Genomic DNA, 27,897 nt, shown 5'->3' on the forward strand with positions numbered 1-27,897 from the left:
CCAGGGCAGTCTGAAAATCAGGGAGCCATAAACAGCTCCCCTCCCCTGGAGATGGAAGGTCTAGGTTTAGGTGCAGGAGAGAATCCAGCCCTATACTACAATGGTGATGTGAAAGGGCAACTTTGATAATTAATCTTTTAGATTTACTTAATTACTAATAAGGTCTGTACCAGCTCCTTAGATTTGCTTAGCTGTAGATCCCTAATAAAGGGGAAATGTCTAACCTGAAAAGCATTGAGTCAAAAGGAAAAAAAATCATAGGAAGGAACATGCAAGACATTATATATTTATTGAAGAAAAACATTGACACCCCTTCAGATGCACACATCCATGATTCAGAAAGCACAATTGCTCCAGGGCAGTAGCTTACTTCCTGACAATCTGACTGGGTTGTATGTGCCAACTTGCCATGCATTTCTAACATACTGCAGATAACTAGTCACCTACCTGTATGTATTCAGAGGGATATACATTATGACAAACAATAGTATTTTTAAGTGATTGTGCTTTAATTGTGCTTTAATTTAATAAAGTACAGTTGTTTCACTCTACTTTGTGTAAAGGGCAGAGTTTCACGAACAACCATAACACAAATTATAAAAATACATTAACTGCAAACAATCTCCAATAACATTTTTAAAATGAAAGTCACCAGAGATGTAACTTTTCTCATCTGCATCTAATTAGAAGAGGTTACCAAAAGGCAGATGATTTCACAATTTACAAGGGAAAAGATGCAAAGTGTGTGAAGAGTAATATCTATTGGAGGAGAGTTTAGCACAGCATTGTAAGAACAGGAGTGAAAGGGAACAATATTCCTATTAATTTCCATGATTAGAGCTGCTATATATATGACCCAGTGGAGATCCAGGTCATGTCTCAATTGCAGTGATTGGTATCCCTATGCTTGTTGGTGACAGGGTACACATATTGTATAGGTTCATTTCCAAAACAGTGGACCTTGAGCCAATTAAAAATATTTGTCCATCTAGTTCTCTATATACGTCGCTCTGAAAACATAACCCAGAGCGCGTAACTAAAAAATTTTTAAGCAAAAGGTAATATATCAATGAATTGCTTTTAAAACAAACATTTGTTTAGAATGATGAACTTTACAAATTATTCCAAATCTAGCAGTGTATCTAGCTATCTTTATCTATTAATCAGTATCTTTTAATTTATCTTTCAAAGAACAAATCCAAATTGATGCTGGTTAGAAGAGGAAACACTTGAAGAGCTAGCTAGGACATTTTCATCGAAGGCAACGTGGTACAAATTCTCTAAATCCCTAAAAACAATGAGGAGTCTGGTGGCATCTTAAATACTAACAGATTTATTTGAATCTACAAATAAGATAAATCTGCTAGTCCAGGGATAGGCAACCTATGGCACATGTGCCGAAGGCGGCACGCGAGCTGATTTTCAGTAGCACTCACACTGCCTGGGTCCTGGCCACCGGTCCAGGAGGCTCTGCATTTTAATTTCATTTTAATTGAAGTGTCTTAAAACATTTTAAAAACCTTATTTACTTTACATACAACAATAGTTTGGTTATATATTTTAGGCTTATAGAAAGAGACCTTCTAAAAATATTAAAATGTATTACTGGCACGCCAAACCTTAAATTAGAGAGAATAAATGAAGACTCGGCACACCACTTCTGAAAAATTGCTGACCCCTGTGTTAGTCTTTAAGGTGTCACCGGACACCTCATTCTTTTTGTTACGACTAACATGGCTACCCTCTGATACCTCTGTATCCCATTGACACATTACAAAGCTTAGGTGATGAGGTAGTAGGTTAACGACCAAAAATAACCTTCCTCACCTACTGCTCACTAATGAATTTTGCCCCTTCCTCTCAGGTGATGACCTGGCCAGTGATCCATGCATTTGTCACTTCCAGACTGGATGACTCTAATTCACTCTATCTGAAGCTAAGCAAAGGCTCCAGCTTGTGCCGAATGCAGGTACCTGCTCCACAGAGGTTAGGCTGCTATCAGCATATCAGTTTTGTGCTCCAGTCCCTCCATCCCCAAACTTCTTCCAACTGCATATTGGATGCTAAACCCAGAAAGTCATAACAGATCATCTTCCGAGCCACACTTGTGTAATTAAGCCTCCCAGTCCCAACCTGAACTTTAGCGTTCCACGCCTGGTCCTGTCCCAACCTGGACTTTCTGGTCAAAAGTCTGGGGGCTTACCGAACTCCCCCAAGCTCACTACCAAGCTTGGGTATTTGGCTCACCAGGTCAGGTAGGTATTTCTTTAGGGGCCGACCTCCCCTTTCCTCTCTCTGGTGCCAACCCTCCCTTGGTGGACACCCAGATCTCAATCCCTTGATGCTAAAGCCAGGAAGGAAATCCCCTTCCCCCCCCTTCCAGGCTTGGCCTCTTGGCGTCAACAAACGACACCCATCACATCTATTCGTACAACCCAAAGCCTCCTCATACCGACTTGCTTTGGGGTTCCTTTTACTCACAGACTTTTGGTATAATATGTGAACATAAGAGAGTTGGAGGAAGACCTTGTTAAACTCACGCCGAGAAAACAAAAAAGACTCTGTTACAAAATTCCCGCCCCTGACTTTAAACAATCCAGTTCTCTGATTGGTCCTCTAGTCAGGTGTTTGGTTACCCTTTCCAGGTAAAAGAAACTTAACCCTTACCTTACCTATCTAGTTATGACAACACTAGAGATTGCTTCTTCATGGACTGCCAATACAGTCGCATTCCTCTGGGACAGTGAAGATCAGAAAGCCCAGGATGCACCATGTGACCGACAGAGATCCAAGCTTCTGAATCAAAGTGAACCCAGCTGTGGAACAAACTTTCAGGGAGAGTGGAGTAACTCAGAGCCAGACCACCTTCAGGAAACATTGCAAGACCTTCCTCTTTTATAAGGATTTCCTACTAGAATCAGAATGATATTTACAAATAGAGCCTCCTCTGAACAGAAAAGAAAGAAAGAAGACTTCATGAAGTCCCCTGGGAACCTTGCTTTTCCAATCATAGGTGCTAGGGGTTCATAAGAGTGATGAACACCAGTACAAAACCCAGAGGGTGAGAGGGAAGGAGACAGAGACAGATATATAGTAGCTAGAATTCCATTGTGTCAGTATCCTAAATTTTAGGGCAATTTATAATTACTTAATTAAAAGACAAATATTGTTCTTCATGCGCAGCATTTCCACACTAAGTTTTGAGCTCTAAGTGGATCCGTTTTCAGTCTTTAATTGAGCGTTTTGGCTCTGTTATGCTTTTTTAGAGTGCAGTGACATTCTTGATTTCAGCATAATGACATATCTTGATGCATCAGAATGTCTGAATTGCTTGTATCTTGTCAAGGTCATATCTTCCGCTGTAATTCAGCGGGTCTCTGGTTGGCTAATACCATTGGCTCCAATGGAACTTTATTCCATCTATATTATTGTTATGCCTTGAAAATAAAATTAAAAAAGAGGATGAATCAGAGAAGGCTGCCCCAATACTACTAGGTATATTAAGAACTGCTGTCCAAAAGATGATAGCCAGAGGGAAGCCTGTGACCGTAACTATTTGTTATTGTCATAGTGACAGCTTTAGATTTTTTCCTCATGTGGAATCAGTAATGTAGCAATAGAAACATATCCCTCTGTGACAAGGTGTCTATAATTACATGATCAGCACAGACACTGCTGGCCCAATTTTGGTCTCACCCACACGGGTATACATCAAACATAACTCTAGTGAAGTGAAAGGAGTGACATCGGTGCAAACCATCCCCACGGTACAGGAGCACCTCACCCTTGGGAGCTAGGGAGGTGTGATTATTCCCATTTTCCACCCACTGGGATTTTCAAATGTGCTCAGTCTCGGCCTAACTCTGCTCCCACTGAAGTCCATGGGCGTTTTTACCCTTGGAGAGAGGGGGGCCAATGGTGAGCTTTATGATGATCCCATCCTGAGAGGTTAAGAGCCTCAAAAGCCCCCTGAAGCCAGTATGAGTTTTCCATCCACTTCCATGGGTTTTGGTAGGGTGACCATATTTCCCAAAAGGAAAATGGGACACGGCCCGAGCCACTCTCCTGAGCCCTGCCTCTCCCCGCTCCCATGCAGGGTTGGCATCGCCGCTTGCGTTCCATACATTCCTCCGCCCCCCACTTTTTTGACAAAAGTGAGCATTTGTCCCGTTTGCTCTTGCCAACTCAGTTACACATGCCAGCATTAGTCACAACACACTGCACAACTAATGAAGTGAACAAGACAGAGTCGTTCAGCCCAATTCATGACCCTACTTCACCTCGTTACTGTATATAAAATGGGGAAGACTACAGAATTTCCCAATTAATCCAGCAGTTAAAGAAGGTTAGTAGAGGCCTGTAATCAGTTAATCAGCCAGTTTCCACACAAAACAAGGTAACAGAACAATGATATCACAAAGGCGTCCGGCCAATTATCTTGTGAGGTATTTATTCAGTTTGGAGTCTGGCATCTAAACAGAGCTTCCAAGCTTCTAGAGTTTCACCTACTGAATCCTCAAAGATCTCACATTGTCATAAGTGGGTCCTATCACGAGTCACTTATATCCATATTTCTTGAGGTACTATGGGCCTCATTTATGAAGGAAGTCAGACTGGATGACCACAGTAGTGGTTCCTTCTGGCATGGATATTTATTTATTTCACAGGGCCCTAGCATTAGAGTTCTGTCAAGGGAACAGGCCATGAGACATCCTATGCTGCATTTCAGCACTATGAATCAGCAGTGACCTTCCAAAAGCATTCTGTTTAGAATAAGTGGTCATAGCCTTCACCCTAAGGGGGAAATAAATGGGTAGGGGGGGAACTGTTCTAAGGCCCTGAATATCATCTAATCGTATTCAACTGCTAAGTCAAGTGCCAGTCTCATGGATTTATTCCTCCCACAGAAAAAATATGCAGATGGATAAAGCTAATGTTCTTTAATACCCTTTCTACGCTGCCAGCTGTATTTAGGCATTATAAACTCTTCCACTTATTCCTCTGCAACTGCAGTGTCAGCTTCTTCCAACTTTAATAGCGCTCAGACCAATCACTGCTTTTTACCTCTTTGACCTCCACTGGAAAGAGCAGCACAGGAGAGAATTGACTTTGTATTAATTGTCTGTGCTCCAAAGGATGATGTGTAGAAACTTTCTCATGGAACTGGCTAATTCAGCTCAAACCTTCAGCGCCAACCTAACTCCCTCTGTTGGAATGAAAGAAGAACCAAAGATTATAGCTAAAGAAAATGCGGTGAGATTAAGTAGTCGGAGGCAGATACTTATTACCACTCAAGGGCTAAGAACCAGAGGGCGACTGAAGATTGTGCATCTCCTAGAAGTCTGAGAAATGTTAACTATTTGATTGAAACGGTTTCCTTTGTGATCCCTTCTGCAACCAGCTTTTGTCCTTAAATAGGAAATGTAATTAGATTCATATTATTTATCTCAACCTGCCCAGTGTCACTTGCAAAATCCCTACAGCAGAGATGACAATAAACTCTTGGGGGCTGATTCTGTAATGCATGATGCAGCGGAGTATTTCCCTGACTCAATGCCCCTGTGTTGATATTAGGGGCACTGAGTTACTGGAGAGATGCTGTTTTTCAGATGTGTAACTGTGTCCTGAATACTTGTGGTCAGAGATCCTGCAGTACTTTTGACAAGAGCTGGGGTTGTTAGTCCTACTGTGCTAGCAAAATTGCAATATGAGTAACTGCCTTCTGCCTATCTAAATTCCCTCAGCTGTTTCAATTGGATACAGTATTCTACACTTCCTGCTCTGCACTAAATGACTGCGCAGTGTTGCTAGGCACTGCTAAAACAGTTGTGTCGTTTCACCCAGAGGTGTCTGCATTTCAGTGGTAAGTGATAGCAATATATTTTGTTGGTATGGTAAAGCAGTGTGAGCTCCTTTGGGATAAAAGATGGTAAATAAATGATAGATTATTATTATTCTATTTGTCCTCCAATTCTTTATTCTGAGCACATATTCAATGCTGCCGGAGCCACGGCACCATCTTGTTTGTATTTCTAATGTAGAGAGAGTATTAAAAGTGAACATCTGTTAAACTCAGAATACAGTGGAGTGAAATAAAACTAAGGAAACTCAGACTTAAGACAGAAACTCCATCTCAAAATCTTAACACTCCCCAATAAGCCTATATGTTACAGGGTCCTCAGATAGCAGGCCATCTTATATATCCTATGTGCTGCAATAATTAGACATAAGAGAGAAAGAGTTCAGAACTGAGTTTCACTCAGCTTTGCATTTTATTGTTTGTGTAGGTTTCAGTCAGACCTTTACAATCAAACACCTATCAACAAGGGTCTAGTTATTCCTTAGATCTGCCTTGAGTGCAGGGGACTGGACTAGATGACCTACTGAGGTTCCTTCCAGTCCTATATTTTTATGATTCTATGATCAGTGGAGGGTAACTGTTGGGACCCCTTGGTGTAGTGCGATTTCCTTCGCTTTTCTTGCTAGCAGCATCAAAAAAAACAACAGAACAGGTAAAGTCTCTGAAAACTAGACAGCAGGGGAACCCTATTGGCCTTAATGGTTCATTTCAAACCAAAAAGGATCTGTTCTTTGAATTACAGAAACACTAACAGTGAGCAAGCCTTGATCCATTTGGAGCTTTACCAGAAGCCAGAAGGCTTAGCCAAAAACTATGCAAGCCTCCAAAGCTCTCAAAGTAAGCGTCAACACTGGAAAGTCACTGTAAAATTGGTATTGTTGGATTCCAGGTTTATTGTTTCCACCCTCCCCCTCCCTGAGATACCAGTTCTAGCTTGTTCCCTTCACCAACAAAAATATTTTTTCTTATTGTACGTGCTGCATACTCAGTGTGTTCATATTTCTGTTGGGTTCTTTCCTTACTTGCGTTAGGGCGGCAGTGTGGTTTGGTGGTTCAAGATCTGATCGGGGAGTCAGGAAACCTGGGTTTTATTCCTAGTTCTGCCACCTTAGGTAAGTCACTCCCCTCTCCATGCCTTGTTTTCCCCTCCCACATATGTCTATTTAGATTTTCATCTATTTGGGGCAGCGACCGTCTCTCGCTATGTGTTTATCCATCACTTAGTGCAATGGGGCCCCAATTTTGGTTTGAGGCCTCAAGGTTCTATTGTAATCAATTATAATGCCCTTCTTGCATCTTTTCACCAGTAATAAAGTTCTGCAGACCAAACTACATCCTCACTTATACCCGGGCGACTGTTCTGAACGCTAGAAGGCTGGCACAGGGGTTATGGAGAGCATGAGCTGGCTTCCTGATTTTTTATTACTGGTGACGATATCGGGAGAGAACTCAGTTTGACTCTAGCTTGCAGGAGTAGCAGAGAGAAAACAACTCTATTTGTAAATGGTGCAAACTGGAACTGAAAGTCACTTAGAGGCAGGGTACATGGAACCCCATAATGTAATGTTTAAAGGGTAGATCCCTGTTGTAAGGATGCCCCCAGACTGGGAGAGCTCTCCAAAAACCTCTGGGATTTATCTCAGAAAAGTCTTCTCCTTCCCCTCCCAAAACTCAGTTCCCACCTGTGATAACAGGGATCTGTCCAGCTCTTTGCAGGAGGCTTCATCTTCAGCTCCTAGATCTCACAAGGAAGGCTGTATGATTAACTGTATCCAAAGGGCAATGCATTCTGTGCTGTAGATCCTAGGGCCACCTGAGGTTGCTGCTAATTTAGAAGGCAGTGGGACTAAGAAGAATGGTTATAGTTGAGGAGAGGATTGAGCATCTATCTGGAGAGAAATAATTAGCAAGTGTGCAGGGGAGGTTCTTATCACACACTTTTTACTAATCTTTATGGAGGGGTTGGGAACAATTTGGGAGATGGAGGAAGGTTTGAGTCCATTCTTATTTGGCCTGAAGCAGTTCACCCATAGCTAGCAAAAAGTATGTGATTTCATTTAGAACGTTTTATTATGCAGGCTACTGACTAGTGAGACAGTTATCCTGGATAGTGTAAGTTCATGTTAACACACAATCTCCTTATACAATCAATATAGTTTTTGCTGTTTAGTGTGTATAATTTTAAATGGAAGCACAATTTTGAGCCTGAGATAGTGTGACTTCCAGAATGCCTTTGTGTGATCCTTGCTGTGTCTGCCTGAATCTGCTCCACTTAATATGCAGGTTGGAAAATACATTATTGCACTGTGAAAAACTGTAATGTTGTGAAGATATCTAGCTATATCTAGGATGGATTGAACAAATTATTATCTACGGATAGAACAGATGAGCACTGCTAGCTGACATGTCACATCTCTACATTGAGTATTAGAGCTAGCTGAGGGGTTTTTTTCCCACTTGCTGGGTAAAATCTGTTTATGTAATGTCTATCTTGGAGTTGTGAAAGGACAGCTAAGCCTCCATCTTGGATACCCTCCTCCTCAGATGATTTAGTGCCTATTCAGTCTTTTTCAAATGAAGGCAGGAAAAGGTTAGGTCAGGTAGAGTCATGTGACAACCACAATCTGCCTAGCAACCACAGGTTATTTAGTAAGTGGCACATCTGTCACTCAGGGCTGTCCATCTGAGTGGCAGCCAGAGTCCCACACAGTTCAGCTAGCTGCCAGGAGCCCCAGAGGGACCAGGACTCATGGGAGTTTGGATTCTTGGTCTCTATTGACATACTTGCACTCAATTGCTACACACCGTTAGTGAGCACATACTTGCACTGGACTACAAGGTCAAGCAGAGACTGCATGGGCAAGCACTTAAGACCTACCTGAGGGAAAAGATCTGCCCAAGAGGGAGAAGACCTGCCCAGAGGACCTGTCCAGAGGGAGAAGAATACCCAGTTCCTGAGTTCCTGTTTGGTGTCCAGCACCCCTGATTTTCACCGCTATCCCTGTCAGTATCCTGAGTCTTTCTCATTGCGTCCTTGTCTTCAGGATATGGTATTGTAATACCCACTGCGGTTTTCCTCTGTTTTACATCCATAGGTTAAGGGGGTTTAAGGGCTCGAGCTTCACGCTCTGGTAACTGTTAACAACCGAGTGTGTCTTCTTTATGTTCTGTATTGTCTGAAGGGGTCCTTGTCTAGTTTACTGACTAGTGGCATAATAAATATTTGTGTGTTACATCTTATTCTGCCTCTGTTTTAATAATTCACCTGATGGTAGATGCAGGAGGGGGTGGGATCTGCAGACAGCCCATCTTCTGATTTGTGTAGACCATAGTTAAACTGCTTTGGGCTAACACAATTGTGCATGCTCTTGGAATCATTGTGGATGGTTCTCTGAAAACATCCATTCAGTGTGCAGCAGCAGTCAAAAAAGTCAACAGAATATTAGGACTCATTAGAAAAAGGATAGATAATAAGACAGTAAATAACATAATGCCACTATGTAAATCAAGGGTACACCCACATCTTGAATACTACATGCACTTCTGGTTGCTACATCTCAAAAAAGATATATTAGAATTGGAAAAGGTACACAGAACAGCAACAGAAATGATTAGGGGTAGGGAACGGCTTCCATATGAGGAGAGATTAAAAAAGACTGGGGACTGTTCATCTTGGAAAGAGATGACTAAAGGGGGATATGATAGAGGGCTATAAAATCTTGACTGGTGTGGAGACAGTGAATAAGGAAGTGTTATTTACCCCTTCACAAAACACAAGACCCAGGGGTCACCAAATGAAATTAATAGGCAGCAGGTTTAAAACAAACAAAAGGAATATTTCTTCACACAATGCACAGTAAACCTGTGGACCTCCTTGCCTGAGGATGCTGTGAAGGCCAAAACTATAACTGGGTTCACGAAAGAATTAGATAAGTTGATGGAGGATAGGTCTGTCAATGGCTATTAGCCAAGATAGTCAGGGATGCAACCACATGCTCTGGATGTCCTTAGCCTCTAACTGTCAGAAGCTGGGAGTGGACAACAGGGAATGGATCACTTGATAATTGTCCTGTTCTCTGAAGCGCCTGGCATTGGCCACTGTCGGAAGACAGGATACTGGGTTAGATGGACCATTGGTCTGACCCAGTATGGTCATTCTTGTCATTTAGGTTTAGGAGAAAATAAAGTGAAATTCATCCAGACAGCAGAGGATCAACACCAGGTGCTGCCCTCCACTTCAGATCTGAACAGAAACTATACAGCAGAACCATGGGAGGAGCAGCAGTGCAGGAGTTCCTGCACACCCTGGAAGAGTTCTCTGACCTGGTTAGTCATAGGCTTGCATAGCAGGCTGTGATGCATGTGGATGAATGGACACAATTGGCAGAGAAGGACCACAACTGCTATTTCAATCCACAAAATGGCACTCAAAGAAGAAGGAGCCACTGGTGCTGGAACAATATAAACCAAACAGTAAACCCTGTATATGTTGGAAACCGCTTCAAGCCAGGGGGTGTGGTTCTACCCTTAGCATCAGCACTTCTGGAGAGAGCTGTATTGCTACCATAGCCTTTCCCCAGGTTGGAGGTGGTGGATTTCACCTTTCTAACCCCCCCACTCCCGCATCCACCTAGAGCCCAAATACTCTGCCTTCTCACACATTGCATGGGTTTGGTCCTTAATAAATGATAAGGCCAGAGTTTATTCCAAAAAGGGTTGGGGTTTTCCTCTCTCTTTTTTTATTTTTCCAGAATAAAGACGGTCAAACACACGGTTACATGGGTTTTATGAACCAGGACTTCCCAGACAGGACTGTTGAGGATCTGTTTTAGGAAAAATAAATGTGGGGCTTTTGTAGAATCGAGGCCATATGGAAATAATTACACTGCAGCAGTACAGGCATCTCTGTGAGTGAGGAATCCTCATTATTCAGCAGTAACCCTTCAGACAAATATTCTGCCCAGAGGTTTTGATCTTTCCTTTGACTCTCTTACAGGTTTTGACTCTTTTCAAATCCAATGTTTCCCACTGCTCTTGCTTATTAGTTTGAACTAGTTTTACCCCAAGAACATCAAGGATGATGCTTGTTCTGTGTGGATGAATGAAAAAGAGAAAACTCCTCTTCAGTTTCTTCTCCTTCTCCCAACCAACAGGCGCCCTGGCTTCCTGACAGCCACCATACCCTCACACGGTCTCTCCACAACACTTCAAGGCCCCTCACATTTCCATAAACCTTTGGACAACTCCCTGCCATCCCCATGAAGCATAACCACCTACGCCCTTCCAAGGTCTGATTTTCCTCTCTCCTCAGCCGCAAGCCCATCTGCCTCTTCTGTCCTGCAAACAGTTCCCCAACACTGATCCCGGCTGAGATCCCAATGTGACTGGCTTCCCCCTTGTTGATCCCAGCCCATGGGTTACCAGCAGGTCAAAAGTGCTCAGAAGTTCTTCCTCGTGCTTATACAGCGTACACAAAGACAGTGCCCAGCAGAACACTCTATGGAACATCCGATACACAGAGATCACCCACCCACTTCTCCCCATGCAGAGATTTTGCCGCAGTGCAAAGTTCTGATTATGACTGATACTTCACTAATTGTCTGGTGCATCAACACTGCACATGGTTACTTTAGAATCTCATCATGTTATAATTTTACAAGCAAGAATACATCTTTAGGGACGCTTTGTAAAATAAGAGCAAGGCCATGCAACACAATATTTGACTGTCATGGTGATGAGGCAGAACATTTTTACAGCAATTCTCTTAACACTGCAAAGCCAACTGAATTTTGCTTTCTGGTCTTCAGCACACAGTTAACTAAAAGCACATGATACCAAGGCACTTGCCTTGCAGGTAAAGTTTCAGAATTACTTGTCTCTCACTAGCATCATACAGAAAAGAGTTATAGGTTGTGAGGGATTTGTTTCAGGTCACTGCAGCCCTAAAAACAGAAGAAAAATTACTTCCATCCCCTAGCTGCTCAGATGACCTCGGCAGCCCTTGCTAATGATAGCGCAAAGGGCTCCAATTACTAGCGATTTGCTCACTTAGCTCATCCAATCCTCCAGGGGAAATTCTATCACACAGAACTACACTTATGAGAAAAATAAAAGCTATAATTTAGTTTTCAGTATTGAATAATAAAAAATAAACTTAATGGATACTATCTTCCAAGTATAATTTACTTTGCATTTGGAAAACAAACCACCTGACAGTGCTATCGTTGGTAAGTTAGCATCATCCATAGATCCTTGGATGATGAAAGAGGATATGAATAGGCTTTGACCTGAATTTTCTCCCTCCTCTCCTGGATTTCCAGACCATTCTGTTGTCAGTCAGATCACAAGCCTGGTGGTTTCAGTAAGATTGTGAAGTGTCATTGTCTGTTCATGTTTTTTTCTACTGATCCAGATGAGCTATTGGATAATTACAAGCACTAATACCTACATTTTACAAGGACTAGTGATTTAGAGGAGGAAATCTCATTTTTTGGGTGCCATACTTGACACACTTTAAAAGAATATGATCTTAGAAAGTGGTGAGCACCTGCCCGCTGAAAACCAGGCACCCTTAAGATGTTTCCAGTTGGGCCCCCGCAAAAATGAGGCACCTAAAATCACTGGTCACTTAAGAAAATTTAGGCCAGGACAATGTTCTGAGATTCCTTCTTGTGTTTGGCTGATGGTGACACTGCTGGTATGTTTTCTGAAACAACATCGAATTTTCTCAGTGTGGTGGAAAGAAAGAGTTTATTTTACCTCCTGTGGCTGTTACAAGATTCAAAACAACTACTGTGAAATGGCCATGACCCAGTCAAATCAGGAAAAAACCCTAAACAACTTCATACCATATATGGGGGCCTAATCTTCAAACATCTCGCCTTGCCATGCCCCATGCATCAGTGTCTACCAATGTACAAAGCGAATATAGAACACGACCATTCTGCTTTGGGAGTATTTTGTCTACCCGAGGGGCAAGGCTGCGGGGGGTCTACTTGTGCAATCTCAACAGTTTTCCTGTTTAATTCTACGGACTTGAATGGAGTGACTCCTCATTTACATCAGTGTGAGAGCAGAATTAGGTCATGGAAGTCTTAAGAGGCTATTTTAAATACCCAGTCCTGAGGGTGCCTTTCAGGTGAGTTGTCTTTTTGCCCTGCTGTTATGCCTCAAAAATATAAGTTCCCATTTATTACTCTGACCTTGCAGGCTGAACGATTTTTGCCAGCCCCTAATTTCTTATTTTCCCTTGACACACAGTTAAAAGCACCAATCAATCCAATAGCTAGAAAAAAATCTGCAGGCATTAATCTTATTTCTCATTTTAAGCACAGAGAATATTCTGAGTTCCATGTCCAAGCATTTGGCTTTGAAAATGCCATATTATGCTCCTACAGTAGCTATTAAACATGAATTAAGGGCATCTCTATATAGTTTGCTAGACCGTGCGGAATACATTTTATAGAAACACTTGAACTGTCATGAGGGATCATCAGACCACTGCTCCATTTACCCCAGCAGTGGCCAGGTCCTAGTTCAGAGGAAGATGAGCCCCTCCCCGCCAATCGTCCAATCAGTTACACAGTGATGTACTCTGGAGCTGAATGCCTTCCCGACTCTCAAAAGCTAGCTGTTTGGGCCAGAGTGTCCAGTCAGTGTAGGGGCTTCTAAACTGTGGCCCTCCAGGGTGACTGTGTTAAGACGAAGACGTGCACATTGTGATGAATTTAAAAGTGGCTCCCTGAGCTGCAACCTATGACATTCAAACTGAAGGGTCTGAATCAGCCCCATCGTGACATGGAGGATGTTGTAGTGCTGCCTCCACAACTGCTTCATACTGCTTCTCCTGCAGCCCCAAGAGCTCTGCTGGGAGTCAAGTGACCAGACAGCAAGTGTGAAAAATCGGGACAGGGGGTGGGGGGTAATAGGACCCTATACAAGAAAAAGACCCAAAAATCGGAAATGTCCCTGTAAAATCTGGTCACCCTAGCTAGGAGCAGTCACAGCAGTTACTGGCCCTTCACTGATGCATCTGCTCAGCACCTTCCCCCGCTGCCTGCCTCTGCACTGCAGAGGCGGGAGAAGAGTAGCTCTTGTTCCTCCATTGTCCACTTCCCTGCTGGGCTGCCAGAGCCCCACAAAGAGTAGAGTAGGAGCTCAGTGGGCTCTGCCTGAACCTAAGGGAGCACTCAGCAAAAATGTCTCCCCTCCCCCACACAGCCACCCAGGGCAGCCCAGGACAAGGGAAAGAGAGAAGAAACGGCAAAGCTTTAACATGGGCCAGCTGGCAACAGATTGGAAGGACCCTCAGGGGCCATGTTCCAGATGCGGATAGCTGGAGCATAGCACATTCCAGTACCATGTGCTGAGAGAGGGCGGGAGGAGCCAGAGTGCTTGCCGGGGACTCCCTCACAATGGGGAATTTCACAGTAAGGGACTTTGGTGGTTTCCTCTCCCTCTGCACTGCCTGAGTATGGCCCCTCGACCTTTCTGAAATAATATGTTTGGCCCTGAGGCTGTAAAGGTTGGACCATCTCTGACTGAGGCTCTGAAGCTCAAAGACTGATACAATAGCATTCATGAACACTGACACTTAAAAAATATATTGATAGTCCCAATATGCAGGTGGGTCGCTCCCTGTCACTTACTGCATCTGTGGGATAACGTCATTATCCACTCATGGAGCTAGAGAGGAAAATGTGTGTCTGGAGGGCTAGTTCATAAAGACTTGAACTGCTTGTATGTACTTACAGGAGGAGGCATTAGTTGGTTCTGTTGATGCCTGTATCCCAAACACGGGCTCTGCAACACACAGAAGGTAACAACAAGGTCATAAGGAGATACAAAAAAACTATCACATTGTATTGAAAGATCCTGAATGTGTCTTCCCCAGAAAAAAATAAAGAAAACCACCGATGGAAAGAAAAAAGAGTAACAGCTCCAGAAAGTGAGGAACTTCAAAGTCACTACAGCAAGTCTGGGGCACATCATGAATAAACAATTAATGCAAAAATGATCCACTGTCCTTGGAGTGAAACATAAGAAAAAATCGGCAATGACAGGAACAATGTTTTCAGCTGCTTGTGACAGAATCAGAGGCCAGCCAGAAAGCAGAGGGCATGAAAGTGGCCATTCTCTTCTGCGTATTGAGCAAGGAAGTGCTGAGAGCAAGTAACTCTCTAGAACAACGCCAAATGGATCTTCAAGGCTACATTAAATAATAGCTGTGCTTAGGGACTGCTGTAACTAAAAAGAGAGCAGCGTCTATGAAAACCACCAGTTTTGGACATATCCACAGCCGGAACGGACCACAGACACGAAACTGTGAAAGGAGGATATGTTCAAGAACAAAATTGTACTTAGTGGCAGCATAATGTGGTAAAAAAGAAAGAATGAAGAGACGTAGACTTAAGCTGGCAGAAGTGAATCACAATTTGTAGGGCATGTGAAGCAACCAGTTCTGGGAGACATATAAAACCAGGCCCAGGCCAATCAAACCAGGCCCAGACCTATTGAGACAAAGGGTACAAGGCCCAAATGCATGCAACAAAACCAGGGCATGTATTTGGGAGTTGCAAAAGTTCTACCCATAGAGGGTCAGGGGCGGCTCCAGGCCCCAGCACGCCAAACACATGCTTGGGGTGGCAAGCCGCGGGGGGCGCTCTGCCAGTGCTGCAAGGGCGGCAGGCAGGCTGCCTTCGGCGGCTTGCCTGCAGAGGGTCTGCTGGTCCCGTGGCTTCAGTGGACCCTCCGCACACAAACCGCCTGCCTGCCATGCTTGGGGTGGCAAAATGCCTAGAGTTGCCCCCGTAGAGGGTCTGGGCAATATATAGTATAACATATGAGTACAGTAGTCATATGCAAAGGTGTGCAGGACAGCATATCCGCTAAAAAGCAATAATACAGAACCCATGCAGAAAGAAGACTTTACTTGTGGTAGTAGTAGAATACGAACACAGAGCCACGGAGTGCCCAGCATTGAACAATAACCCCAAGAATGTATCAGTGAGGTTTCTGATAGACCATCGGGCAGAGGCTAAACACACTGCCATATTCCTAGTAGAGATCTTAATTTAGAAACCAGGGTCACAGCAGGTACACCAGCTGAATGGGAAATTTATAGCCCATTGGGGTTCAAGTATAAGGCCCAAAAGGAATAATCATGTAGAGGGAAATCACACTTTGCAAGTTCCGTCAGCTCCAAAGATACCAAAGCAGCACTCCTAGGCAACTGGATGGTGGCAGTCTAAACAGGAGCACTGCACACTAGTCCTTTTCCAATAATCAAAGAAGATCTAATATGCTCATCTGTATTGCAGGGTGTTGAATAATTCTGCAGGGTGCATAAAATCCCAGTCATTCTGAAACAGCTAGAGGATTCTGTAATGATTTAGCATAGATCCAGGATTAACAGTTTTGTGAGAATGGAAAAGAAAAATGGAACATTATGGGTATATTTGTATGTACAAGAGCTGAACAGAGTCATCCCGACTCTGTACCAACGTAAGATGATCTTCTGTGCTAAGTGGCCAACACTCTATTCAGACAGAAAGACAGACACGGGAAGAGACGGAAAGAGTACCCTGATAAGTAGTCATCAGACTTATGCACTTTAATACTCCCATGGGTAGAAAGTAGTTTTGCTATTTATTATTTGGTATTAAATCTGCAAGTGCAGCAATGTCCTTTTGTGCCCCTCAGAGTCCACATCCTAGCCTCTGCCACGGTGACAGCAAAGAGGAGAATATTCCTGTACAGAAGCAGGCAGTGGGAAGAACACAAGTAGCAAAACCGCAGGTTCTGTGAAGAAAGAAGTGCTGTGTGCAGGTTTTGTTCTTACATCACAAGGGGTGAGGAAATGAGAGTAAAGCACAGGCCAGGGCCTGCATGACACTTCTCTGAACTGCTTACAGGACACTTGCTATTAAACATTTGTTCTAATATGTATCAAGTGAAGCAATAGTGACAGCCACACTGAGAATATGAGAGAATCCTGGATCATCTGATGGCCATTTGTTAGACACCAGTGCCAAGATTTCCCAAGCCTACCACACACGCAGATGCATCAAAGGACAGGCTGCAGACATGCTTAATGCAAATTCTTGTGGTCTTTTCTCCTTGATCTAGCCTACCAGTGTTGTCATCTCAGACTAAAAGCAGCCTTTGCCAGATACAGCATTCCAAACGAGCTAGTGAGAGACCACTGTCCCTTTGCCAGCCCGGATCTGTGCAATTTTGTGAATCCGTGGAATGTATGTCTTATCCACCCCAGTCTACAACTTCCTCAGTCAGACATGGTAGGAGAGACATGGCCATTTATAAAGTATCACTACAGTGTTATATTTACCATCTACCATACAGGGACCATTTATAAAGTAACACTAATATTTCTTTTGTAAAAAAAGAAAGACAGTGCACTCCGAATCCCCCTGGAGCCTAGAAACACGCCCCTCATATGCATAGAACCCTTAGCCGCAGAGCTGCTCAAGGGCAGAATGCGGAGAGGAACACTCACACCGATCTGAAGGTGAGCTAGACATAGAAGAGTTCATACCAAGCTGAAACAGCCTCAAAGGTGGTAAAAGCACAGACCAAGAATACCACCTGCATTCATGAAACCTGCACAAGGGCAGTACTGGACTGCAGATCCTGTCAGGTTAAGCCACCCATAGGAGAAAGAGAAAGGAGGTGCTGGTGTCCTGATCACACAGGTCGTATGGAGTCACTAAGGGACAAGAAAGTGTCACTATGAGCTAGCCAGGAACCTATGTGGGCCACATAGCATTTTAGGATCCACTCTTACATGAATGTGAGATAATCAGCATGTTGCTTGCTAGGAAACATGGACATATTTGACACTGCCATCCTACAAAATGCACTTGCACAGGCAGAGAGTCAGATACAGTTTCTTGCCAGTGGGAAAGATTCTGTTATGGCCCAAGTGTAAAGATGGGTTCCAGCAGGTAAAGTGTTACGAGTAACCTATAACCCAAGAAGAGGTCAGGTGAGCTGCAGCACACTGACGGTTGCAGTGAACAAGGTAGGACAACTTATACAGATCAGAGACACTGGAAGTTATGCTTATCCCCTTCTTTAATTGTTTGCTAAAGAGCACCTCCATGTTACAGGATTAAAAAGCAGGAATGTACTAAATAGTTCACTCCTATTTTAAAGTCACCAATGCAGTGCCAGTATTCAAGTCACTCTCGCTCTCATATGCTGGAGCTCTGGCTCCAGGCAAATCGTTATATGCAGAATGAGCTAGAGAGAGCAGACCTAGGTCTGAAGAACTAATTGGAGAGAGAAGAGACTGTTTAATTTGACTTACGTGAGGAAGTTTTTGCTCCTTCTGTTGATACGGATGTCTTGCTGGAGTGTTCTGTAAAACATAAAAGGTAACAGGAGGTTACAATATGGTTTCAGAAGACCCTGAACTCATCATTCTTAGCAGTAAAAGCCAGTTTAGCTGTTAAGAAAGGACTGGCTTAAGGAAAAAATAGAAGCTCTAAAAAGCAAGCTCAGACTTCAGCCTCAGAGGGCAAGGATGCTTACTGCAGTTGACTGTCTATTTGCAAAATAGTTTCCTGGGGAAAAACACAGGATGATCTATAGCTAGAATGACCTGTTGTTCAAGTCTCTCATTCTCATCTGGGAATAATGGATCCATGGCAACTGAGGAAAAGCACACAAATGGCTGTATTTATGGAACAGCTCACTTGAGTCCTTGCGCTTCTAAGCAGTTGGATTTTTCAAAGACAGATTTCTGATCATCCTATTTTATTTGTTTGTGAATATATCCAGTGGTGTCCTTCTCTACTTCATGGAAATCTTCTAACTCACATGCACAGCCAACTCCCACTCATGGTAGAGGCAGAAGACTCTGCTTTGGAAATCAGCATTCATGTTGCACAAAAGTGGAGTCAAGTTGTTGCTATACAAAAGTCCCAAGGAATGACTGCTCTTGGCATTACGCCATAGGCTTCTCCCCACTTTGCTTGTTGATATAAAAATTGGTGGCAATGGTACATGATAGTACCAGCACTTAGCTCCTTGCCAGATGGTTGGCAGAGCGTCTAATAAGTAGATGGATGGCTTTCTGTTAGAGCAGGTTTCTGTGGGGATCCAGAGCACTGACGTCCATATCACAATATGCTATTGTGATGGCTGGCTGAGTAGAAAACTCTTCAGACATGTTCCTGGACTGTAAGTTTTCTGAAGTTGTCTAGACAGTTATCAAGCATCGAGGTGGTAAAGTTCTTTATCACTACACAAGTTACAACTCCATTGGTAATACAATATCCTCATGCTTGGCTGGAGAACAAAAAGGGTCATGGATGCCACCATTTCAAGAAGTGTTGAGAACATCCTGCTTAGAATGTTAAGCATGTGAGTTTCCAGTAGATCAGATGAAAGGGACACAGAAGAAGAATGCAGAAGACACTTGGGAAAAGAACTCCAACAGTCATTGGCCATGGTATAGTGTTAGATCTTCCTGAACAACTGTGGTCTGCACCCAATTGTGCAGCCCTGACACATTGTTCAAAATATTCCAACTCCCTGGGACATTCAGATTGTTTCCATTTTCTGTAGTCCTACAAAGATACACAAATCCCTTATCAAGACATGAGTTAGTGAAGGGATATCTGTCCACCATTTTCTTTCAAGGCAAATAAGACTACTAGGATGTTCTCTGTTCTTGATCCTGAGGTTGCACATGGACATGACCAGGATCAAGACCCAGTCTATATAATTTCTCTCAGTGTAGCTGCAATCAAAGCCTTTGTATTAGGATCTGTTCACTTTTCTGGCCTCCCTTTTTCACCAGCTCTTCTGTTTGGATTTTTTTCCCTTGTGACCCAGTTTCCTGTGTACTGGGTCTCTAGGACATGTGGTCCACGATTATCTCATGATGCAGGAAAAATTGTTATGAAGTGCTCCCCCACAACTCTGTGGTGGGTGCTCTGCAAAAGAATAGCGTACATATGCATATAAAATACTAGGGTCAAAATCTTGTCACACAAGGCCATGGCATGCGGGGGTGCATGGCTGGGCACCAGAAAGGGTCTATGCAGCTTGTCAGAAATGGAGACAGTGCACTGATATATAATCTGAGCTGCCCGAGCAATTAACCTTTCTTAAAAACGAGAGGGAATATGGCAGGCCTGACACCTCAGACATCTCTGCATCAGGCCGTATTGGAGCAACATTTTCTTTTCTTCTGAAAGAAACAGTGTTCCATTCAGTGCCTGTGCTGAACTGGTTGAGCCTCTCTCATCGTTCTCGTTACAGGCTGGGCAGCATCAGTCAAGGCTTAGTCCATGCTTCCACCAATACTGACGGCGAGTTGCATTTGTAGCGGAAGATATGACCAGAAGCTTGGCACCAACAGGGCTTCCAGAAGAACCACATTCAGAGAACAGGTGGCACAGTCACACAGCATCAAGTGTGGTTCGTAACATTAACAGCTGAAGGTGTAAAACACAACAGGTGCTTATTACTGCTTATCAAGGACTGCATGCTGCACCACGGCCGCGATGCATTCCACTCCGCACAACACCTGTAGAAAACAGGCTGAGGAGAAAGAGGAAGGTGGCCTGAAGGTGGCCTCCAGCGCTCGCAGAGGCGGAAGAGCAGTAGGAGGTTTTTAGTAGTAGAATCTTCAGCACTGTGAGAAGCTGGTGATCCAGAGAGTGCCTTCTGAACCTCTCTTCAGCTTCACATCTCGGTCTCCATCCACAGCAACAATGTCAATAGCTCTGTCCACTGTAACTCTCCCCCACATGTATTCAGGGGCGCTGGAACAATTTCTGTAGTGGGGATGCGTAGCGCTATTGAATCAAACTGTAAATCCTGTATATGATGGAAACCAATTTGAGCCAGGGGGTGGGGAATCACCTCTATTTCCAGCACCTATGCATGTATCCTGTTCCTCTTGGGGCACATCTAAGGTCTGTGAGAGGCACTGTATTGTCAGGGCTTAACAAAAGACAAACTCTTCCCCGAAAGTGGAAACATTTACCTGTTGCTCCTCCACTTCCCTAGGCAAAAACTGCAGAGGGAGAGGCAAGTGAAATGCTGGGGTTTTTTTTGAGGTAACACCGAAGGAGTTCTCTGCGGCACCTTACTCCCACTGTCCCGGTTCTCCAGCCAGATGCGGTCTGCGATCTCTCACCAGCAGGTGACTGAAGAGAAGGCAAAGACCACGAAGGGCTCAGCAGCACAAACTGCCTGCTGTGTCTTCAGTCTGATCCATGAAAGTTGTGCTGGGACTGTTGAGAAAGAAGGGCTAACTGCTCAGACAAGGAGTGCTGTGTGAATTCAGCTGAATGGTCTACTTGCTGGAGTCTGACCTGACAAAACATTCCCAAAGGTGGGCTGACACCCATTGTGACCATGCCTTCATAAGAGCTGGAGGCACAGCTTTGACACCGCTCATGGATTATACCTGATCCAGCTGACATTAAACAGATGACCGCACAAACCAGATCAGCAGCACCCTGCCCTATGAACCCAGGCCCCGCGGCACAGTCAGCTAGCCATGCCTGGGGGAAGAGGGGCTTCACAGATAAATGGGGAAACAGACAGGAAGGCAAAGTGAGGAGCAGAGAAATCCACTCCTAAGCAGTCTTCTCATCAGGGAGTCCAAGAAAGAGGAGGAGCCCTGGAATAAAAGGCAGACCCCCTCTCCCTCACAGGCAAAGGGTCCTGTTGGAATAGAGGGAGTTTCCTCCTCCAGAGCATTGCAGAGAGATGGTGATGATCCAAAGCTGCAGGAAGAGGTCCTAATCATGTTAAGAACAGAGAATGCCTTTCTCCAGGGATAACTCCCGGTGTCCTCGCCGCATATACAAGCCACTGGCACATCTCTGCACTCCCTTTCTGCAGTGTTTTATGGCAAGTATGCGGTGTACGGAGGAGTTTGGTGAGATACTCATTTATGTTTAGTCATATAGTGTATGTATGAAAATATAATTGGACATGGAGGAATTGCTTTTAGCATGTTTTATTCACTCTCCAAGTGTTGGCTTTCATGTAACTTCTGCATAGTACAAAGCAACATTGTTATGAAACATTTTATTTCAAAGGATTAGTTAGAGTTATGTTGCTGACATACCAAAAGGACGATCTGTCCACTCGTATCTTCATGTTACTTATTTCTCACTGAAAAGCTGAGCTAGTTATCCCTATGGGTTTGCCCTCTAGTTCCTTGAAATTAATACATTGGTCATTTTTATGTGACTCAGATTCCTGTAGAAAGTTCCCAATGGCACAGATACCCCTGTGTTTCTCATGGCTCCTTTGAGGTCATGCTTCCTGATGCTTGCGAGAGCTCTGCCCCTAATCCAAACTCCGAGGGATATTTCGGCCTGAGCTGAGCTGAGTGGTTGCTGCTGTTGTTTAATCTTTTACTCACTGAAAGCTGTCCAAAAAAATGGAAGTTGCCCACTGTCATAGCTTTCCTACTCCGATTTGAACCTTAGCGTTCATAACCTGAGAAGCTAGCATGAACTCCTCTAAGCTTAATTACCAGCTCAGATTTGATCCCGCTGCCACCGGCCAAAAATTCCAGGGTTTTGGCTCCCTCTGGTCTCCCCAAACCCTTCCCTGGGGAACCCCAAGACTCAGAAGCCTTGAGTCTTACCACAAAGGGAAATAACCCACTTCCCTTCCCCCTCTCTCTCCCACCCAGACTTTCCTCTCTGGGCTAACCTGAGAGTTACTGATGCAACCTCTTTATCACACTATACAAAAGCAGTCTCCCTCTATTTCAAACAGAGGCGTAACCCCATAATACAAGGAAACGAAATATTCTCGCTCATTCTCTTTCTGCGCTGGACTTCGGTTAACTATTTCATCAAAGTACGGGGCTTTGCTTGTCCTCTCCAAACCATGAGGATTCGGTACTCGGATCCTGGGCCAGATAAACGATCGACTGTCTACAACCTTTCTCTCTATTCTCTCGTCGAGATTAAATCATTTACTCCTCAGTCTCGGTTGATCAGTAGTCCAGGCTCTATCACATCTTCTTATAACAATCCCCGTCATGGCGGTGTTCGAGCTCTCTAGTTCTCCTTCTCCCTCAGACCTCCAATTCAATCTATTCTCACCAGCTAAACGTCGGCAGCATACATGGATCGCTGATTGCATAACCCCAAGAAAGTCGGGGGTTCATCACTCTTCTAGACTATCAGCCCTGTGTATGGATGCAGTTCCTCCGATGAGATAATTTATCTCGCGCGTCCCCTTCCCATCAATCCCTGGTGCTGTAGAGCTTCACCCTCCGTAGATCTAACACAAAGAGATTCCCTCCCTTCGTTCCTTAGCCTACCCAGAGAGAAAAATCAAACAAGTCTTAAAAAGAAAGCTTTATTAAAAAAGAAAGAAAAAACACATGAACATATGATCTCTGCATTAAGTTGACAATACACGGGGCTATTACTAAAAGAAAAATATGAATAAACAGCCTTATTCAAAGAGATACAATTTAAACATTCCAGCAACTACACACATGTAAATACAAAAAAAAAACCCCAATAGCCTATTGTTTTTTCTACCTTTGTACTTACAACTTTGAAACTGAAGATTAGAAGCTTGATGATAGAAAGAAAAAATCCCCTCTCATAGCTGAGAGCCGGACAAAGACACAGACCCAAAGAATTCCCTCCCCTGAGCTTTAAAAAAATCCAGTTTCCTGATTGGTCCTCTGGTCAGGTGTTTGGTTCCCTTTGTTAACACTTTACAGGTGAAAGCAACATTAACCCTTAGCTATCTGTTTATGACACCCACACACATTCCCACCCCCGCCCAGCTATGTTCATAACTCCTTATCCTCCTCATCCATTCTGGAGCAGTGCTGAAGTGGTGACACTGTTCTTCCTACTCAAATTGCACCATTCAAACAAATGCAACTAGGTCCAGATCCTCAGCTGGATTCCACTGGCTGCAATGTAGCTATGCTGATTTACGCCAGCTGAGAATATGGCCCACAACTCCTAGCGTGGCCTTGTCAAACACACAAGAGAGAGATAGTCTGGTCTCTTGCTCTAATCAAACCTCAGACTGATCAATATAGGCCCGCGAAGGGACTTTTCTTTCACGCAATGCATTGCACAGTTGGCCAGGTGCATTATGGGATTTAATGTTCGTAAGGCTGGATTTCATTTATGATTTTATTTGCCTTCCTCTTAAGCATCAGACATTGGCTACCTGCAGAGGCAGGATAGTGGATTCAACGGAGCAGCCTATGTCCCCATTTGACATGCTGAATGGTGTCATAGTACCAACACTATTGTGTTACACTGTGAAGAAGTCCAGGCATTAATGAAATGGTGGCTGCACATTACCATTTCCAAACAGGGATGCGTAAAGTTGAAATCAATGCAGGGTGTTCAGTACGTCTGAAAAGACAGTTATTTCCTTCGGTATCTACATATGGATTTTGGTGTGTAACTTTTGGAAGACACATTTGAAAACTCTGGCCTTAGTTTATATTACTGTATCAGTCCTCTTTTAGTACAGTTAAAATGATCCTTAAAAAATAATAGAAGTAAAAAGTGTGCTGCAGGGACCCCTTTGTATAGGAAAAGTGACAAATTAGTATATGAAAAGAAATTAGCACAATGCACTCAAATCCCAGTGCTCTCTATTTATAGATCTCCAAAAGAGTTTTGTGCATCTTTTCTGACCTCAGTTACAGTCCTTCTTAGGGAAGCACATGTGAAAAGTAAGGAAGCCGAATAAGAAGGCAGTTTGTACCCCGTGGGCAAGTCACACTCATTATAAATGGAAAGAGGACAGAAGAACTGCTGCATACCATTAAGACTGCTAGAAACTAGAAATTGTAATTTTTAGAATATTCTTATAATTTGATTTTAGTTGTATTTTTTAAATTTAAAAAAATCTATGCATAAGGCACCCTACATGAGAAATTCAAGTTCCTTTAATCTCCTAACAAATTCTACGAGATGATCTGTCCAGTCAAAGCGGAAAGCAGAAAAAAAGATCCAGCACAAAGGCAAACCTGATAGTCTTCAGGCCCACATTGCAAACACAATGGGACTACTTTGCACTTGGAAGGAGAATACAGAAAACAAAAAGTAGTTGTTAAAACATGATGAGTAGACCCAAGATCAATCAAAAGTAGCTAACTAGAACAAAAAGGGCTTCTGAAACATTCAAATGGCAGCCAGTGAGAGATTCCTGATGGATCTCCTTGGGAATGGAGTTCCACGTGTGACGAAGACATACACCATCTTGTTGCTGAATGAACTTGGGAACGGAAAGCAGACATGACCCACCCAACCTTATCTACTGGGTATGCTCTCATGGTGAGATGCTTCAACAGATCATGGAAGGTGGGCTTTGACTCCTTTACTCCTGTTCCATGAAAGAAGCAAACAGCCATACACTTTAACCTCCAGATTAATTTCAAGGGAAGCTCAGTTAGGAGTGCATTACAGTAATTGATTATCTAGAGATGACAAAAGTACCTGGCAGTTGCATCGACCATGAGGATTTCTGAATGTGTTTTCAGATGGATTTGTATGTGTGCTTTGGTGCTTTGGAGAGGGATATTTTAAGCATTTAAATAAGGAAATAAATGGAATGAAAAGCATGCATGCCAGCAGTGGGGACCCATGTCTGATAGATATAGGAAGGTTTTCCAGATAAAAGCTAGTCCCTGCATAATGAGCACATGTATTCCCAGAAGGGGCCTCGGAACACTTTCCACAACCAAAAAGTTTCACCTAACCAGGTGTCACTACAAAAGGTAGGGAGGACTTACTGTCCAAGAGCAATTCCCAGCTGCGGGGAAGGGGTGGAAGTTCTGGGGTTCCTATAAAGAATCCTGCTTAGAGCTTTATCTTTTAGATTAGACTCTGACCAGACAGTGCCAGTTAAATTCAAGGAGTCCTGTGGCACATAATATGTGAGCATGTAATTAAAGACTGTACCATAACGCATATACCCAAGGGGGGCAATTTAAGGGTCCTTTGGCAACTTTATTTCTGGCATTTCCCAACTTCTAAGGTCTTAATTTTGCAATTCTAACATTTGTTGTACGCAATTTTCTAGATCTTTAGAAATTTTCTAGATTTTTACCCCAGGAATTCCATTAAGCTGTATCATATTGACATCCATGTGAGCATCAGCAGGGCTGGAACCTTTAGCTCCACAGCACAGACCTCTGCTGCTTGACCTAATGGAGTAACTGATAACAGTGACAGGTTGTAATGCTCTAGGACAGTGGTTCCCAAACTTTAACAACCTGTGAACCTCTTTCAATAAAATGTCAAGTTTCATGAACCCCCTCCTAGAAATGAATATTTCTAGGTATTTTCTCCTTTATCTGAGTATAAACTATAAAAGCAGTGATCTTGGAAATATAAAATTTGTTTTTATAACATGCTTATTACACACTATTATTATTTATCATTACAGTATTTTTATTACATTATGAAAATGGCAACATTCTTCTCACTGTTGTAGCTTGTATCACTTTGAATAAGCCTGTTATAAGACAAGGCTCCTACGTTTCATCAAGGACTCTCAGATGTGAAACAGCATGAAGGTATCTAAGAAGCCAACTCAAAGAGTTCCTCCTACACAAGCATTCAGGGCTTGAGCAGTCCAGGCACAACGCACGTTACAACAAAGCTTAAGCTTCTTCTTCATAATAATTAAATAAAAAAACACTAGCTGCCTATTTAATTTTAAAAACAGCAAAAAATATCCACCTCCCTTTCCATTTCTTATAAGGAGTCTTGAAGTTTAAATCTCCTAGTGTGATAGATGTGCTTGAAGCTGCTGGTCCCTTGCTGCCCGGGGTCCCTAGGGAAGCTCTGTCCGCCATTAGGGCATTTTTCCCAGAGAACCCCCAGGAAACCACTGCTCTAGGAGGAACACACTGTGCCAGTGGGTTTCACAGATAATTACTGACAGCAGAGGAATCTTGGTTCTGAAAGGGAATGTACTCTAGTGGGCTCAGACCCTTCTGCCCCCATTTCTCCCCCAAGCCCAGCTCCTTCTGTCCCTGTCATGTCTCATCGCCCCCATCCCTGGCTTCTCATGCCAGTCTCCTTACCTAGCCAGTCTCAGTCTCCATCCCCTGCCCAGACACTTTATCCTCGTCCTAGTCTCCTCCTTCAGACTGCCCATCCAGATCTCAGTCTTTCCCTCACCCCATCATCTCATCCCCGACTCCTTCCCCAAGCTGCTTGCCCAGTCAGTCTTAATCTCCCCCGACACAAGGCTCCTCATTTGATCTCAGTCTCCCTCACTTTCACCACAGCAGTCCCCAGCAGCAATTGCAGGTAAAGTCCTGATCAGCCACTACATCCCTGGAGTGGAGCATACTCAGGGCAACAGTGCATGCCCAGTCTGGGCAGCACCTGGAGCTGTGACTGGAGGGAGCATGCTCAGTGCAATCTTTGGAGAATTTAGCTGCCAAATTCTAACAACTCTCTATTTACTATAGGTGAACTGAGATTTTTCAGACTTCTACTTTGAACAGATTTGGGTGTTTTTTCCAGGGAACAGCAAAAAGGATATCCCTGGCAGCAGGGCAACTGCCACAGCCATATTTCAAATCCCTGCTCCAAAGCATGGAGGCACAAGAATTTCTCAACAAAGCGGTTGTAAGAATCTTTGTGACAGTCTGTATCCCTATGTTTACCCCCTTTTCAAGACTACGGTAAATACTGTACAAAGTATGCCTTGTGAGATATCTTTTAAAAGCTCATAATTTACTGATATCGGCTTATCAAATTTCGTTTAGATCTAGGGTTCAGCCTCTTTAGAGACACAAGGGCTGGCTGCAAAGTTTAGATCAGGACCAAACTTTCCTCAAGTCCAGGAGTATTTGATATATTAAGTCTATTCTATTCTATTCCATACACACACACTAAGTCATTCCACATCCATATGCTAACAAAAAAGCCCAAAGACTTACACTGATGACAAATAAAGATTATAGTTTCATTTTCCAATTCACATGGGACTTATCTCCTAGTTCAGGGCACAGCGTGCAACAAATA

At 43.5% G+C, this 27,897-nt stretch overlaps 1 protein-coding gene across 4 annotated transcripts in view; it reads right to left on the minus strand.

Moving 5' to 3' along the window:
• NRG1 (neuregulin 1) overlaps window positions 1–27,897 on the minus strand; it is a 743,293-nt gene that overhangs the window by 177,412 nt on the left and 537,984 nt on the right. For 2 of the 4 annotated variants that reach the window (XM_075067425.1, XM_075067427.1), the window contains exons 5-6: window positions 18,189–18,239; window positions 14,612–14,662 (exon numbers count right to left, since the gene is read on the minus strand). The exons of 1 other annotated variant lie outside the window; for it this stretch is intronic. In XM_075067425.1, coding sequence (XP_074923526.1) covers window positions 14,612–14,662; window positions 18,189–18,239 — 102 coding nt within the window. The remainder of the gene's footprint in view (window positions 1–14,611; window positions 14,663–18,188; window positions 18,240–27,897) is intronic. One more of the 4 variants, XM_075067426.1, reaches the window with a different exon arrangement.

Source organism: Chelonoidis abingdonii, chromosome 6 (assembly GCF_003597395.2).
Source record: "Chelonoidis abingdonii isolate Lonesome George chromosome 6, CheloAbing_2.0, whole genome shotgun sequence".
Taxonomy (NCBI): Eukaryota; Metazoa; Chordata; order Testudines; family Testudinidae; genus Chelonoidis; species Chelonoidis abingdonii.